General features: G+C 43.3%; 1 protein-coding gene across 1 annotated transcript in view; it reads right to left on the reverse strand.

Moving 5' to 3' along the window:
* The window catches only part of ARIH2 (ariadne RBR E3 ubiquitin protein ligase 2), a 34,995-nt gene that overhangs the window by 5,000 nt on the left and 13,015 nt on the right, over positions 1-16,980 (reverse strand). Inside the window, exons 3-13 of the mRNA XM_075762239.1 lie at positions 12,453-12,520; positions 10,683-10,746; positions 8,197-8,344; positions 7,346-7,467; positions 6,317-6,426; positions 5,185-5,302; positions 3,676-3,726; positions 3,556-3,577; positions 1,892-2,043; positions 678-821; positions 259-327 (exon numbers count right to left, since the gene is read on the reverse strand). Of these exons, the coding sequence (XP_075618354.1) occupies positions 259-327; positions 678-821; positions 1,892-2,043; positions 3,556-3,577; positions 3,676-3,726; positions 5,185-5,302; positions 6,317-6,426; positions 7,346-7,467; positions 8,197-8,344; positions 10,683-10,746; positions 12,453-12,520 (1,068 nt within the window). The remainder of the gene's footprint in view (positions 1-258; positions 328-677; positions 822-1,891; positions 2,044-3,555; positions 3,578-3,675; positions 3,727-5,184; positions 5,303-6,316; positions 6,427-7,345; positions 7,468-8,196; positions 8,345-10,682; positions 10,747-12,452; positions 12,521-16,980) is intronic.

Here is a 16,980-nt window from a genome sequence, read left to right on the forward strand (position 1 = left end):
ATAAATTGCTTGTTAGTGAAAGTGCAGTGAAGTGCCCTGGGAAAATAATGTAATGTGTCAGAGGACTGAGCTGCTGGTCAACTCGAAGTGAAGAGGAAAGGTGCAAAATCACCTATTATTTGTCCTGTCCTTACCTCAAACTCAGGACTAATATGTCAGACACTGCCAAGCTCTGGAATTCAACCCAGCATGCTGCCAGCTACACCCCAAAAAGGTATCAGACAAAAAAAAAAAAAAGAAAAAAGCAAAATATCTTACCAGTTTCTTTCTGGGACCAGACTCCATGTAGTAGGCATATGGATACGTGTACTGCAGGGTGTAACGACACTGTTGGGGAGGGGGAGGAAGAGAGAGAAAAGAAGGACAAGAGCCTCAGTCTTGGAAGTCAGCACTGTCACATTTGTGTGACCACCACAGGCTAAGCAGCGACCTTCCGAGAAGGACAACTGGACACTTCACGGTGGGATTTCCTACACCTTCCTTGGAAGAACTTGTGCAGTTAAAGTATAACTTCACAGAGGTCACTTCCAGATGATTTTTGGCTAGTTCATGTCCTAAACCAGAGGTAGTGTCCCAAATTCCCACAATCCCTAAATTCCCTTCCTCACTTGGTATGGTGAATTTAGCATTCTGGTGTGTATTCTCTTCTCTGTGCCAAACAAGACAGAACCACCCACCTTTGCAAGTAGTTTTGCAGCATTTTGTAGGTATTGCCAGTCTATCCATGTTCCCAAGTTGTTCATAACTCTTTCTTGGATTTTCTCCTGGATTCGTTGGTATGTCTGTGCCTCCAGCTGTAGGCTTTTATTGTGATTCTCCCACTGCAAGGGGTTGGGGAGATAGGGAAAGAAAAAATGGCATGAGACCAGAGTACTGCTGCTGTAAAAGCACAAGCTCTAGCAAGCAGAAATTGAAGTGGGGCAGGAGTCCAGCAAGGCAAGACATGCTGTGGGAAAGAACAGCAAGGCAGCACCTCCAGGAGCAAGTGGCGGAGGCTGTATCCAACAGACTAAGAGCAGCAAAGAGCAGGGAGCAAACCCAGCTCCTCAGAGACGGAATGCCCTCTGGTCGTACAATAACCTTGTGTCTAATAAGATGGAAAGTAATGGTGATTCCCCTACTTAAAGGGCTTCTATAGAAAAGTCCAGAGTTTAAATTAACATTTAACACGGGCTCAGTGAACTCCAGCATCCATGCGCACATTGTAAACATGGCCATTTCCCAAAGCCTGTTGGTCTGGAGAGCCAGGAATGAACACATTTATTTGACCACAGGACTTGGCTCATAGTGTGAAGAACAAATTCATTTTAACGAGGAAACTGAAGTGCAGCAGCATTGAATCTCTGCCACATTCTCTTCTAGAGATGCTGCTCTAGAATTACACTGCATGGCCAGGTGCATCGAGCCTGCTGTGTGGACAGAGATGCTCTGACCGCAACTTTTAAAAATGTGATTACGTGAAATTTTAGGAAAACTTTGCTACAGCCAATGAAGCTTTGAACATGGCAGAGTTTATTTAGCCTTTGTCTCTATAAAGATATACTGCAAGAAACTGAAGTTCCCTGATCCTGGAAAGAAATGATTGCAGCAATATCTATCTACTGCAGCAGCACTCAGCCTGCAGGAAAACGGTACAGTGGCACACAGGTAATACTGATTTTCTCGAGCATAAGGAAATATAGGAGCAAATATGATTTGCTTTGGGTACGACACTGCTGGTTTGGATGGGACTCACAGGGCAGGATTTTGAGTGAAAAACAACAGGGCCTGAAAATTCTGCACAGATTCTCTTTGGGCAGTTTCTTGCACGGAGATTGCTGGCAATGACCTTTGCACCAGGCAGGGAGCATTAAAAGGCTACAGCAGCTCTGGCCAAGGAGATGTCTCCTACCCTCTCAAAATAGAACAAGTACTTCTTAAGGGCCTCCCTGGCCTGTGCTTGCTGACTCTGGTTTACAATATCAGGATTCTCTTTGTACCGACTGCATTCGTAGTACTCGCTGCCGTGAGTCTTCCAGTCTCCCAGACACATCCAGCAGAAGTCTGCAGAAAACAGAAAAAACCCCACTGTGTGATACAGAGAAAAAAAATTTACGAGAAAGAAAAGCTTCAGGAGACACAGCCCATCTGTTTTCAGATATTTCTGCTAAGCCAAGAAACATACATTTTGTATCATCTTGCATAATGGAACACAATAGCGGACCAAAAATACCAGCCTGTCTTGAAGATTTTCATTGTACGGTCGCCGTGCAACTATGGAAAGTAAATCCTGAAGTGCTGCATCCTGTACACCAAGACCAATGGGCAGAACTGTACTTGTGGTCTGCCCAGGCTGTCACTTTAGATTAAAGAGGAGGCAGGCTGCAGTCTTATTTGTGAGTTGCACCCTCCCTGCCACTGGCGCACTGTCCTGTGCAGACCTCTGGCTGAAAAAAAATATGAACAACCAAATCCAAAAGTGAACTAACTCATGCAAAAGAAAGTCTGCCCTCAGTTCTCTTGAGGATGGAACTGCCCAGGTAACTTCAGATATCAGTGGTTTATGACACTTCGAGTTAGGAGCCACTGAATTGGGAAGCAAGTGGAAGAAAGAAAGCAATAGCAAAACCCACGTGACAGTTTCCTGATTTCAGAGTGAGGCTGTGGGAAGGAAAAAAAAGATGGAGATTAAGTTGCTACAATAGGAATCACTTCTGTGTTACTCATAATAAGAGACTGAAATTTGTATTTCCAGAGTTCACCAGCCTTCTCCAGTGCTAGTCACCATGGTACCTTGGCACTTGCCTGCTCACCCTTGTCACGGATCTCCATCAAAGCACGTCGAGTGCTGCTGAGGACCCCAAAGCAAAGGAAATGAGAAAGGACAGTAATCTTTAATCATCTTCCAAATAAGGTTCTGATATTATAATATTTCCTAGTGGCACACTTAACTTAGAGGGCTGAATACAAACTATCTTGCTCCAAGGCAACAGAAATTAATTCTGTCATGAAAAGATAAGTGCAAGAACAGACTGTCATTTTGTAGGACCACACAATGGGACAAAAACACTCAGGCTGCTAATTGCACAGGAGTGGACTGAGAAGTCCAACAGATAATGTTACGCAGAACAATTCACAGCTCCTGCAGTTTCATCTGGTTGAAGCTCATTATTTCCATCACTAAGCAGAAGGACTTAAGCTGATCTAAGTAAATGGCTCAGTTCTGCCAGTATTTTCAGCTGATGACAAATAAAATTACACGGAAAGTATTGAATACTCTCCTCTGAGATGGATCCCACTGTTAATATTATGGCAGAGACGGACACTTCTCTATACAATGGACACGTCAGGGAGAGGGAGTCAAACCAGCACTGAATCAGAACCCAGATCACAGCCAGTGGAAAAAAAATAAAGTTATTACATACAAGTCTGTAATTAATATCCTGTTTGCCTGTTACTAGGGGGGAAAAAATAATTCAGTCGATGTTCACAATTTGTTTTCATATTACAAAAAAGAGAAGGGAACATCACCACTAACAAACACTGTAGAGAAAATTGCTTCCAAATCCTACTTACCATGCTTGCATTTGGAGCATTGCTGAAAAAGAAGAAACAGGAGGCACTGGTTAGTGGAAAGTGGGGAAAAAAATTCTGCTTAGAATAAGGAAGGTCTGACGTGTTCAGGGAATTGCTCACCATGTGATTGCAGCCTCCATTCTTTTCAATACAGATATTGCACTTGGGACACTGGGGAAACAGAAGCATTTGTTAGATCCATCTGTCTCTAGCAGTCTTCTGGAGAATGACAATACTTGTGTGGCTACTCCCCTCCTGCCCTTTTTTTTTTTTTTAAATATGCATACATATATATGAGAACATTAAGATATATACACCCTGCCTCCCACCAATTCCTGACAGCTCCATTTTAAAAGGAGGCAGAAAGGCAAAGCCAGGGAAGTTACTGAACTGCTTACTCAAGAAAACAACTTTGCTGTTGTTATTCCTTGCAAAACTGAAGGTCTCACAGAGTTACCATTTAGCAGTTGCTCAGGCATAGGGACATAATTAGTTGAGTAGCTTCCACAGCTACTAAGACTACAAGATAATCAGCTCTATATCCTGCCCTCAGCAGCCACTAACAAATGACAACTTAGCTAGCTGCAGAGAATCTGGCTGATCAGTGAGAGCTGCACACTTTGCTCCATCAGTGGTCCACTGATGCCCTGGAGTATCAAACTCAGTTACATTTTTTGGGTTGCAGAGGTACAAAGAAGGAAGTGAGTTTTGCTGCTTTTTATAAATTTTAATGGCAGGCAAAATGCGTGCCAGAACAATGCTCAATATAACAGAACCTTATTTCTACGAAAGAGCATAGCAGAAACAATACCATCACATGTTGACACCTTCTCCAGAGAAAAGAGGGAATTTAACATTTCTAGTCTATCCGAGTACTCATTCTCCTAACACAACTGAAGCTTGTGGCGGATTAGCAGCATCACAATTGTCATTGGCTACAGTAGAACAAATGCCAGCTAAGAACTGTTCTGAAGTCAGGCCACAAAATCCCCAAAAGACATTAAAAGTTCCAATCTGCAGACAGCTAACCTGGAGGATAAAGGTAGTATATCTAACTTGTAAAGACAATTCTATAGGTAGACTAGAATGCACAATATGTAATACTATTTCTTTTTCTTGGGTCTAAATCTACTAGAAGTACTTCAATGTCTAATTTACAGCTTCATCTACCCCATTTTGCTGTCCTTGCCAAATCAAGACTATCTCCCTCACCTTCCAGTTCACAGTACCCCACGCAGTTGTTCAGCTTTAAACACCACTAGTACATTATTTGGTACTGTCTCCACACTTACTACACTTTCTCCTTCCATTTTAAATACACCTCCACTGATCATTTCACAGTAGCCACAATTCTTTTGCCCATGCGGGGGCAGCACACCTGGCTGCCAAAGATATTCACACCAGGTCTGGAATAAGGACCGCCAGGTCCTTACCACAGGAGAGCAGCTGGACTTCCCACACAAAAAGATCCCAATGCATTCAGTTGTGTTATATCACAATCCTCAGGGAGCTGTGAGAATTTGCAGTCTGTGAAAAAGCAGCACACAATGCTACGTATGTATAGAATCATATCTTGCTTCCCAGGCAGGACTAGAGGACAAGAAAAAACAGGCAGGCGCTTGTCCTTACATCTTTAGTGTGAGCACTGATGTAGTTGGCTGTTTCGGAGTCATCTGCACACTTGGTGAGCCATTTCCGAATGGTAGCACAGTCTGTGGGCGCATGGTACATCTGCCGACACTTGAAGCTTAATGGGGGGAGGAGGGAAAGAAAAAAAAAAAAAAAGATACTGATTTCCAAGGAAGTGATTCAAGAATCAAGGTTTTCCTGATGACCAAAATCTGGCAGGCCAAGCAAGGGCAAGGAACACAAACACAGTTGTGTATTACTAGAGTGCAAAGACCAAGGCTGAACTCCAATAAACTCCCACCCTCTTGTGCAGAAGCCGGAGTCAGGATGAGAGTGAACATCGCTGACAAATCACGTGGCTGAGGGCTGACACATCCCTCCCTAGAGCCTACCTATGTCTGCTCTAACACGAATGCAGAAGCCTGGGGCATACCAGTGGCTTCACAAGCAGCCTGACTCCAGTGGTAGATATCAGGCACCTGCATTGGCATGACCTGACCAGCCCCAGGTGAGGAAGAGCCATTTGCACGGAGTAAGCTGGGTCTCTAAACCAGTTGTATCACACTCCACAGACATTCCCAACAGCAGTGATTTTTGAGACCCAGGAGCTAGAGACACTTCAGCAGCCCTGCAAGCTATCTTTTTTCTCTGGTCCCATATACACTTGAAGTCAGACAAGGAACGTTAGCGTTCCTGTTCAGTAGAAATGTATTCTCGCATGAGCCTCAAACAAACCAGACACTCTGGGAGTCAAATACTTGTAGTAAACTTAAAAACCTTAATATCAGCAGATAGCGGTGAGGCCTCCACATCCATTATCAGAATCTCTACCTGTCACTATGTCTGTACCAAAATCTGTAACCTAGCCAAATATGAGAATGGTAGATTGCAAGCCTTTCAGTAGTTAAGCCCCGCATTCCCTGGTTGTCAGAACACTCAACTCCCAAGGAGTTCAAGGAGTGAGGGGACGGCTGACCATTTGCAGGACCCCAAGTGTCCAATTACTCAAGCTAACTCAAGTTACAAAGCACTTGAGATGCTTCTACACACTGAACCTGTTGGCAAGCAAATGGAGTAGCTCTGAGGACAGCATACGCTTTCCCTGTGATCTTTAACCTTCTCTGTTTCTTACCAGAAGACTTCATTGCAACGATTGCACTGCACTCGCCGGGCTTTTGGCTCTTGTACCTGTATGACCATAGGGCAATCTGCACCAGGACACAGCTGCAGCTGATAATGGCTCTGTGAACATACCAGGGTGGTAAGATCAGCAGTGGGTGCAGAAGAGCATTATCTGTTCAAGTTTAACCACTCCTATCCTCAAAAACATATAAGGCAGTTATTTCTGGTTGAAAAAGAGAAAACTGTCACCAGGTCTTGGCTAACAAAGCAGATAAACCTCTTCCACATTAGGAAAGGGAGTATTAGTTAGTTACAGCTTCTCTAGAACAGGGAATTCAAATGGGGGGGTTACAGACCAAGTAAGCACAGCAACAGAACCATTAGACGCCATTAAGATATTAAACAAACAATTTTACTCCATTTGAGCTCTTTCCCCATCCTCTCCTTATGCCCCAGAACGTATTCAGCTGCTCTCCTGTGGTGGTTGTTCTCTCCTAAAGCGTCTCTTATTGAAGAGAGGTGACACCACTCTTTCATACTGCCTCATTGCTTCTTGAGTGTTCCCAGTCTGTTCCAGTTACCAGAATACTCCTGCACATTTAACCTTAACAATTGCTGCTTTAATTAAAAAAAAAACCAAAAAACAACTCACATAAAATGTTATTGAGCAAGCCAATTCAGTCGGGCTACACTAAGATGAGGGACTTATTTTTCAGAACCCAAAATATCTATGCAAGAGTAAGAAGGACTTTAAAACTCAGATAGAAGTTTGAAGTTCTCAGCTGCAACATTCTGAGAATTCTGAAGCACCAGCCAAGGAGTTACCGGGTGACCTTACAACAGAATTTACTTTGGCAACCTGCTAGAGCATTTTGTCAGTAAGGCTGTCCTACAGGAGCAGCCACATCATGTTTATCAGGGACAATTTTTGCTGCAGTTACTGCAGTTCTAATCAAAGATGCAAGACACTTCAAACAAAATTTCTGCAAGTCATTGCTGAATTGACCCAGGGTATTTTCAAAGTGAAAAAAACCAATACCTCCACATAGTCCCTGAAGAGGTAGCGCCTGTATTTGTCTTTCAGCTCTTCACTAGGCAGCAATGGAAACACAAAGTCTTCTGGTGTCCGAAGCAGGCAGTCCTGAGCCATGCAGGAGACCCCTGAGAAGAGAAAGCAACATTTTAGCACAGTGCAAGGAGCACGTTAGCACAGAACTCAGGAGTGAACGCACAGAGAGCATTCAACACAGTTTCCTAGGTGCCATCTGTTGTTGTGGCAAGAGGGACACAACTGTGAAACAAATCTATCAGTGCTGCTGAAAAGCTGAAGCCCAACTGTCTTCACAGACAGATGACAGGGCACACGTGCATCCACAACCAGCAAGTGCTTCAACCAGTATTCACGAGGTCAGATACTTAAAAGTAGAAACTTGCATGTTACTGCCACGCCAGTGTGAAAGACAGGCTAGGAAAAGCCCAAAGCAACTCTGGCAACTACTGGCTTCTACCCAACGGCAAGGGAACAGATGTTTGCATCCACAAGCACTCCAGGGGCAGTGCAACAATACATTATGAGAGACGCAAACTCAAAATGCAGCAGATTTGCAGCTTCTAACTTGCTACAGTCATGCTCTTGAGATCATAAGGGAAGAAAAGCAGGAAATTGATCTATGGACTTGCATGTTTTGTTAGGCAGGAGTAGCAAACCCTGGTGGTTTGCCAACACTATCCAGGGATTCAGGTAAGACCACTAGTTCAAGTTTGTAACAAATACTCATTCCATGCTCCATTTTCTCATTACTGAGATGTTTTAGACCAACTCAGCCAGTCATCACCAGAATGGCCCACATGACAAATACAGACCCAGTACCATATCCGCGTTGAACTCACCAACTCCAACACCATCCTTGACGAGCACTGTACAATGCTGCTCCCAACAGCTGCGACAGAACTGATGCTGACAAGCCAGAGAGAGCAAGTTCTCCTTCCGGACAAACTGCATGCACACTGCGCAGTGATGGGAGGAATGTACCATTGCCTGCAAGAGAGACAAATCAGCATTACAGTGAAAGCATCCCAGCTCTCCCAGAGCATTCTCACCTCACCCACATCACCCTCATTGGGACAATGATCTCAGGTGAGCTCCAGGCCAGAATGGGTTCACAAGCAGCTGGTGTGTTGGGGTACTGCACTGCCCCAACAGTCAGTCCTTCTCATGAACCTCTTTAATCCCAGGGAGCACAGCAGATTGACAGTCACTGAACAGCTCCTGCCTCTAATCTAGTGCTACCCAGGACTCACCTTTACTTTTCTGGTTCTTACTCTTCCCTTGTTTGAAAAATGAGGAAATACATCACCATGTTAGTCCTTCCCTGAATTTACTGATACGCTTTCTTAGCTGGGTCAGACTCTACCACTGTTCCACAGGCCCTGGAGAGCAGCTATAGCTGGAAGCAGGTTTAGCAGTGCCCTTTCACTGGACAATGATTTTGGGTAAGAGGGGAGGCAACTGAAGGTGTAGTGTGTACTGTTTATACAGAGAGGAGAAGGAGTTTGTAGACCATCATCTCACAACTCGTATCTTCTGCCTATGCTACATTTGGCAAAGCAGGCATCAATCCCTCAGCTGAAAAGGATTAGAGGGTTTGTTTCAAGTCAGGCATGATTCTGCTATTGCTTCACCAAACCACTGGGAAGCAGTCTGGATCTCCCCTTGAGTAGCACAGAACTAATCCTTAGACAACAGATCTAGCCTCTAACACATCTGAGCTCACCCTTGGGACCTGAAGAACTAGGTCTAACGCATCAAACTGCTAACATTGTAGAGCCTTGCTTTTATGTTCCTATTTCCTCTTTCACCAAGAAGTCATATGATCACTTTTCATCTTAAACCTTAAACCTAAAACCTAAAAAAAGTCTGAGAAACTTGTGCAAGACAGCTGTCCGTTTCCACGCCTAGCTCTGCAAGCCAGAAACACAGAGGAGCAGCAGCACAATACACAGCCACATGATCAACAGAGCTTGTTTTATAGCATGACCACATGAAAAAGGAAATAAAGCTACTTTGTTCTAAGCAGCCTCGCTTATGGACCAGAACAAGATTCACTAAGTCTGCAACTGTGTTGATCGCCTATATCAAATGCTCAACTTGAACAGCAAGTGCATTGCCTCAAACCTTCGCAAGCCGTCCCTCTTAGCTTACCACTATACTGTCTCCCCATAGGGTCAGTTGCTCTACAGTATGAGCGTCTGCCCTGAAAATATCATCATTCTGCATCAGGAGCCGAAGCACAGAGCAACTTGCCCTAGCACATACTAAAAGACTGTAATGAATTGTCTACCAAAGTTTGTCAAGACTTAAACTAACCTTTGAACTGTAGTATCTTTCTTCCCAAAATGAAATCACCATTGCAGTGGACAGTACTTAAGCGACAGCGGATACAAGATTCAGACAAATCTCAAAATACATGGACTAATTTGCAGGTATGTCAAATAACAAAGATTTTTTTTTCTGGACTCTAGGCAGGTAATTTATTTTGAGTCCATGAAACTTACTCCAGTCAGCTGTTTTTAGCATTTTCACTCTGCTAGTTACAAGTCAGGTCGGATGCCAAATCAGGCTTTTAAAATCTCCCCTCCCCCCCAACCCAAAGAGTTTCTCAGATGTAATACTTTGTCACTCAAAATCTGACACATGGCAATAATGTTCCTGGGTAACTGTGGATTGTACCAAGACACCCACTGTGAATGAAACCTGTAAACATGCAACAGGAAGTTTCTATTTAAGGGGAGGGGGAAGGTATCTAAAGACCTGTGTAGACCTGGCTGCAAAACACAAGCTGTTGGTTCAAGTATCACTACTGACTGGCTTGGCAGCAACACCACTGGGAGATTTGGCTTAAGCATCCATAAGCAAAACAGTGCAGCAAACAGTCATCTCTGGGGGAAAAAAAAAAAAAAAAAAAAATCCCTGTTTCAGCCTCAGACAAGCTCTGTTCACTCTGTACAGCCAGAGCTTCCCTTGGGTGTCTTTTACAGAGACAGCAGAATTGGAAGAGGTAGCCAAGCCCATGCACTCTGCTCCTTCCACTGTGTGCCATCACTCATGCCAAAAAAAAAAAAAAGCTTAATTTTCTTGAGGCAAGTAATTCTTGAATACTACCTGCAAGACAATAGCAAAGCTGCTATTTAAATGTTAGACACCTCTTGAATGTGTTCTGATTTAAAAAGTAAACCCAGCATTGAGTTAGGGCATTGGACCTGAGTTTGCAAAGGGTTAATATGGGACAGACTACGCTATTACTAATGCAATCCTCTGATGAGGTGGGTCAGAGGTGTCTGCCAAGGGAACAGACCAAAATAGTTAGCATACTTACATGTTTGGATGAGGTGGGCTGAACTCGTGCTTCTACTAGCAATTGGGCAGCGTTAGACTTGTGCCTGAAAAGGCAATTGAAGAATGATCAAATCAATTTCTGAATACATTTTGCTTTGTTAAATTGATCCCTCTCACATGAATAATAGGCTCTGTGCAAATGCTAGGCTAGGTTTCAACAAGGAAGGTGGAAATGTATCCTGTGTGAGGCTCCTTCACTTACTGAGCTGAACTCTCATCAACAAAACTTTGATGGTTTCTTCAAAATCAGAAATAGGAACAATACTTCTCCCAGTAATGGATTAATATTTCTCTCATATTCCTTGATGAATATTTTTCTACAACTCTCTCCCTCCCCCAAAAAATTATTTTTGAAGCTAAGATTTTCTATCCACACTCCTAGAGCAGTCCTAAGCCGCTGCCCATTATAACACACTCCAGTGAGGCTCCTGTCTATCTCCTGTTCCTTTGTAAAATCAAGCTATCCTGGTTATGTCTTACTTTGACTCAGTCTACTATCTAGTTAAGTATTTACTCAGTGACATATTATCACCATATAGGCATACGAAGCTGCCTATCAGCAGCTTTAGAATTAAACATGTTTTCTGTTTGTGATTTCCACTGCAGAAGAATGCTTATATCTCAATGAATTCAGAAATCACAGCATCACTGTTGTGACCACGCTGTAAATCCTCCCTCCCCATTAGCACTTTTTAGTTGTACTAAGGAGCTTTCATTTGATAATGCCACTTTGTACGAAGACACAAGTTTGAGGACCAGATCAACTGCAGAACAACTTGCAAAGTCGTAGCTTTAGAAGTACACCCTTCCCCAAACTTGCTCTTGCTTAAATCTTGTTAGTTAACCTGCAGAATCATCCTGAGCCGCCATGTAGGAATCTCACCCTCCGCATTGCCTGGAGAAAAGCTTTCACAGGATGCATGATAACATACGAGCCAGTTACCAAAGATGCTGCAACAATATTCATACGCGAGATGCATTTCCCATATGTTCTCTGGATGAAGTTGCTGGCTACAGGGCCAAAAATGGCAAGGCAGAATGAGTCAGGCTGATACGCTCTCTATTTTCAGACAATGTTCAGTTCTGAGCCAGTATTTTCTGGAGGGGCTGCCAGACAGCAGTGCCTCCTGACACACTTCCCGTATATTTGGGCAGAGTCGAATCCTCCTTTTGAAACCAGCTGGAGGACTTTGTTACAGTGACACTGACCAAGCAAGAAAGGGGCTGCACTTCTCAGTTCCCTCACATGATATTCTCCTGCTCTCCAAATGCTAGTCAGCTTGGGAAAAAAAAATCACTTATGTTCAGAAGGAGCAAAAACTTAAATGTGAATGTACTACTAAAGAATACACCAGCATAGGTTCAGTGCTCCTTTATGATTTAGGGCTCATATGTTCAAAACAGAACATATGTTATTTTTATATTTGTTAAAATAAATAAATATAGATGCAGCACTCTCAATCTGTTCTCTCAAAGTTTAAGCTAAATGCATCTACAGGATTCCCAGCATGACAATAATTCCTCAGACCGAAAGACATTCGCCACCACTACCCTCTCTCTGTTTATAAATTTCTTACAGGCAACGTAGCTTCAACAAAACAGTGTTTTTCCTCTGCTCCCTGGAATGGACTGTGTGGCCTGCTTTCAGGTTCAAAGACACTTGTCAAAAAAACACCTATGGACTAACCAGAGTATTCTTGCAAAGCAAGGGAGAAAAGCACTAAGCAGAGAAAAGACTATTTACACTTACCTTTCCAAAATCTCTGAGATTTGCCAGTGGAAACTAACTAATACTAGCTTTGCAACAGCATGTGATACCTAGGTGGAAAATAAAAATACAAAAAAAGTCAAGTTAGGCATATTTTGAGGCCACACCTCCTCTTAGGACTATGATGATCTTCTAAGACTAGTAAGTTGTACAAACTCAGTACAATATCCCAATGATACTCAATTCCCATTAAACTACTAGACATAATGTTCACAGCTAGTGCATTGGTAATATACAGGTTACAACGAATCATGGATGTACCCAAACTAACTCACATACTTAGTCACAACAGCACAGAAAGGAAGGAATCAAGAATTCTCTAGATTAGCTTAAATGCTCACGGAAGCCCCACGTCCAGTCCCAACTGTGGTTACCATTTGAGAGGCCCAGGCAATCCAGAAACTGGGATCAGGGTCCTTGTTAAGTGTGCAAAGTAGGCACCACGGGGCAGACAGATACCACTTACTGAGCTGGAGAAGCAGTAACAAGCAGCAAACGCAGGCTTGCTGTGACAGCAAAGGGTAGGGGGGAAAACCAAAACATTTTCCTAATCCTTCACTGTAGAGAAGACAGTTATACGCTGGACTGGAATAGGAAGATGGAAAGCTACCGTGACAGGGACTATTTCCATGCAGAGTTGCTTGCATTGCATGGACTCCTGGCAAGCACTAGCACAGCCCGTGCTAGCCTGAGCAACCTCTAGAAATGCAACACAGCATTTAAAGTTATGTTACAAGGGTATAAGCAAACAAGTTCTCCTTTGCTTCTGTGTATTAGGTTATTTCAGAAAAAAACAGACTGGTCTGCTAGGACAAAAAGGCTCATACCGCCCAAGACCTCAGGCATTTGCTGAGCTGCTGGACCTTCAACCTGCCTGTTGACCCCTGCACACCTTTATCAAGCCCATGGAGTTCAAACAAAGCAGGTCTCCTGCAAACAAGATACCTCTTCCAGGGGGATTCAGAAGGCTCCTGACCTCCTCTCTGTGCTAGGAAGCACGTGGGCAAGCCCAGTGGGCTGCACATTCTGCATTCAAACACCCTCTGACATGAAAGGGCTCTACCTCCCACATTCCAAGACAAGCTATCACCATAGCATCTCTCTCTACTATACATATAGAAAACACAACTCCTTCCATCCTAGCTGCAGGAAGAGCTCCTTTCCCCCCCCCCCCGCCCAGAGATGCTGTCAGTCCCAATCATCAGCTGAAAAGTCGTAAGCCTTCTTGAATCCTGCTGTAGGTGAATCACAGGATCTGATGCACTGCTAATACAGATACACAGCAACCCCAACACAACCCTGGAAGGAAAAACAACCAATAGTCACTCCTTCTACAAAACTGACAGACTCTGCACACCTAGGGGCAGCATATTCATTACTCTTCTAAATCTACCCCACTGAAGAGGTGCAGTTTCACAACACAACTGGCCTATTCCTGCCATGTGATACCGGCCTGGCCCTGCACTGGCATTTCCCAGCGCTGGATGGTTGGTTCAGCAAGCTAAACCAGTGTAGCACCAATACACAATGCAGCTGGGGTTTTAAACAGCTCTTATCCACCTCTACTTTTCGATTTGCTCACTTTGCTGGCCATTAAGAAATCCCAATAATAAAAGAGTAACTTTCGATGTTCAAATAATCCTTTTTCTAGAAGAACTGAAACATTAGCTCATGCTGTGCAAGATCTGGTATATCACCTTCCTCAACTTTACCAGCCACGTGGGCGTCAGAAAACAAAGGCTGCCCGGGCATTGCTGCCCTCCCTCCCAGCACAGAAGCCCACGATTAGATGGAGCGTAGCACACAGGGCTGCTGCTGACAACACACACAGTCTGCTCCAGTTTGTATGGATGAAGTGCCACCACCAGCCTTGTTGTTGTCTTAAGCCCCCAACCTGGCAGACCCAGACAGACACCTTTGACTTGCTCATACAAGGAAGACATCTGCATTTCGCATTTGTAAAACAAACAAGCATCAGGAATGTGGTCTCTACAAGACTGGCTTCCTGCAAATGCAAACCACATGCTAATGAATCATGCTCTAAGAGCAATGAAGTTATTTCTCAGTAGCAGTAAGGAAGAACTACCATCCTGACATAAAAAACCAAACCACTAGACTTAAATGGGAAGTTCATCTGTAACATATGAAAATGAGTATTTTTCAGTTGAATTTTCAGAGCCTGAGGTGTAGCATCCGTTGCAGCATCATGACTTCACGAACTCCATGAAGCTACTTGTTCCCAGAGGAGGAACCAAGTACATTCAAGAATGAAGACATATAGAAACACAAATATTAGCATACACATTTCTGAAATCTAACAAACTACCCTAACAGAATCAAATGCTTTCGAGTAAAATTATTCGTCAGGCAAAATCTGGAATTAATGCTCCAGAAAGATGCCAAATTAAGAGATCTAGAAGAATAAAGCTTCTGTGACCATTCCTATTTTGCTCCAACTGCAAGCACTGACTGGACCAGCTGTAGTGATAATTTTATTACTTTCATAATAAAAGCACCCAAGAATAAAACATTTTCAATTCATAATGCCACATTCATGACATAAGTCCCCTCTCATAAAAGACCTGAAGCAGAATTTTTGATACTACCTGATTGGAACACATGCAATCTTGCGAACAAGAAGTCCCAGAGTCACCCAGTTCCCACAACGTACCCAGTCTGCTTGGCACGGAAATACTAGTACTCACACATTAAAGACAGATAACACTCAAACTGTAGGAAAGAGGGATGGGAGAGGAGCAGATAACTGATGGGGCTGGGGCTGTGCCTGCTGAGTGGAGTCTCACTACATGACCATCTACGTCCTGCTCACCAACAGCAAGGCTAGTAATTCAGAAGGCAAACGTGAATACCATCAGGGGCCAACACTACTGGAGAGATTCAAGAAAACAAGCATGAGAAGAAAAAGAAGTGTTTAACAAAAGCCTGCTTCTATTGATTAGCAGCGCTCCCCAGCCTCTCCAATGACTGTACATTCACAATGAGTGAATGATTGTACCAAGTCAGCCAGTTCTTCCACAATAACACCCCAGAATAACTGAAATATTTCTTTGTAAGCAGGAGCTGAAACATGCTGAGCACAGGAAAATACCACTGCAATCAGAAGTTTGGTCCACATGTACGTAATTTGTTACCTTACAGTACTGGAGAAACAAGGTACAGAAGCTGATACTGCTGGCTGAAGTGTTCAGGCAGAAGACATTGATGTCCCCTCCATACGCACCACTGCAGCCTCACAGCTTAGGAAACAAACCTTGGTTGCTGTTCAGGCACACTGTCCGATACAGTATTTCCTCGACAGTAAGAAGTTCCACACAATGAAAGATCTCAAACTTATAAAGCATTTCAGAAAGAGCTATGATTCAGTTCCCAATCAGTCACTGGGTGCCACAAGAATCTCAGGTTATCCAAGAACAGTAATGCCTTGTCTCAGACATAAAACAAATAATAAAAAAGATGCTTTTGATAAATTGACAGTTTTGTTTACACTTTCCTATTCTTGTTTCAGAATTCTAAGACCCAAAAAAGACAGTGAGATAGCCCACTCAGTGTCTTGCTGGCGGCAGGTCATTTCCATAAAGTACTTCCGCAGACCACAGTGGAGAAGGAAATGCATATTCTAGATGCTGCACTTGTATTTTAGTTTTTGTGTGCAACTCTAAGTTGTGCCAATGCTTCTACATAACTTGACTTCTCCAGAACTCTTCTAGCTGTGATTAAATTTATTAAAGTTTAGAAGATGAAAGCTGAAATCAATAGTCATGCTAAAAATTTTCTTTCTTTCTCGCATTCTTATTTCCCCATCTTCTGACCATCAGCATAAAACTTTAAGATCAAAGATTAGCTCCGTCCAAATCTGAACCTGGAAAATTTCTGACTCAAGACCATACTGCTTTCTTCACGATTGGGTAGCAAAGCTGAAGAGAGAGGATCTCATCCAATCTGCCATTTCTAGCTTCACCTTAAAACAGGAATTTGGTCACATCAGAAGCTTCTTCCAATCCTCAATCAGCTTAACTCTGACTTCCCAGGGATAGAAGGCTGCTGACTGCCAGAAATGGGCACCAAATGCTAATGTTTATGACTGTACTGGAAAAGAGGTGCAGTGTCTATGCACATAGAAAGGGTGCCAGGAGGAAGCTGCTCTGCATAAGGGAAAGACTTTACAGGAGTTGTAAAAAAAGTCTGAAAAATTTACATACTGCTGGACAAAATTAGATTCTGAAAGTAGAACAAAGAAGTAACGTCATCACATTAAACACATATCTATTCACATTCTGGAAGAAAGCACAGTATTTTTTCTTCTTACTATTTCTGTCTCCTGGGTTCTTTACTCTCCAAGATAAGCAAAATTCTCACACTTCCTAAGTACGAGAGAGAGTCTGGCATTCTCTAGGACAAGACAATATCACAAGAATTTGCAAAGAAGGTCTGCAGATACCTTGCTGGGTTTGGAGAGCTCCAAGACAACTATGTCTCAACTTGCTTCCCT

Source organism: Balearica regulorum, chromosome 10, assembly GCF_011004875.1.
Source record: "Balearica regulorum gibbericeps isolate bBalReg1 chromosome 10, bBalReg1.pri, whole genome shotgun sequence".
In the NCBI taxonomy this organism is placed as follows: domain Eukaryota; kingdom Metazoa; phylum Chordata; class Aves; order Gruiformes; family Gruidae; genus Balearica; species Balearica regulorum.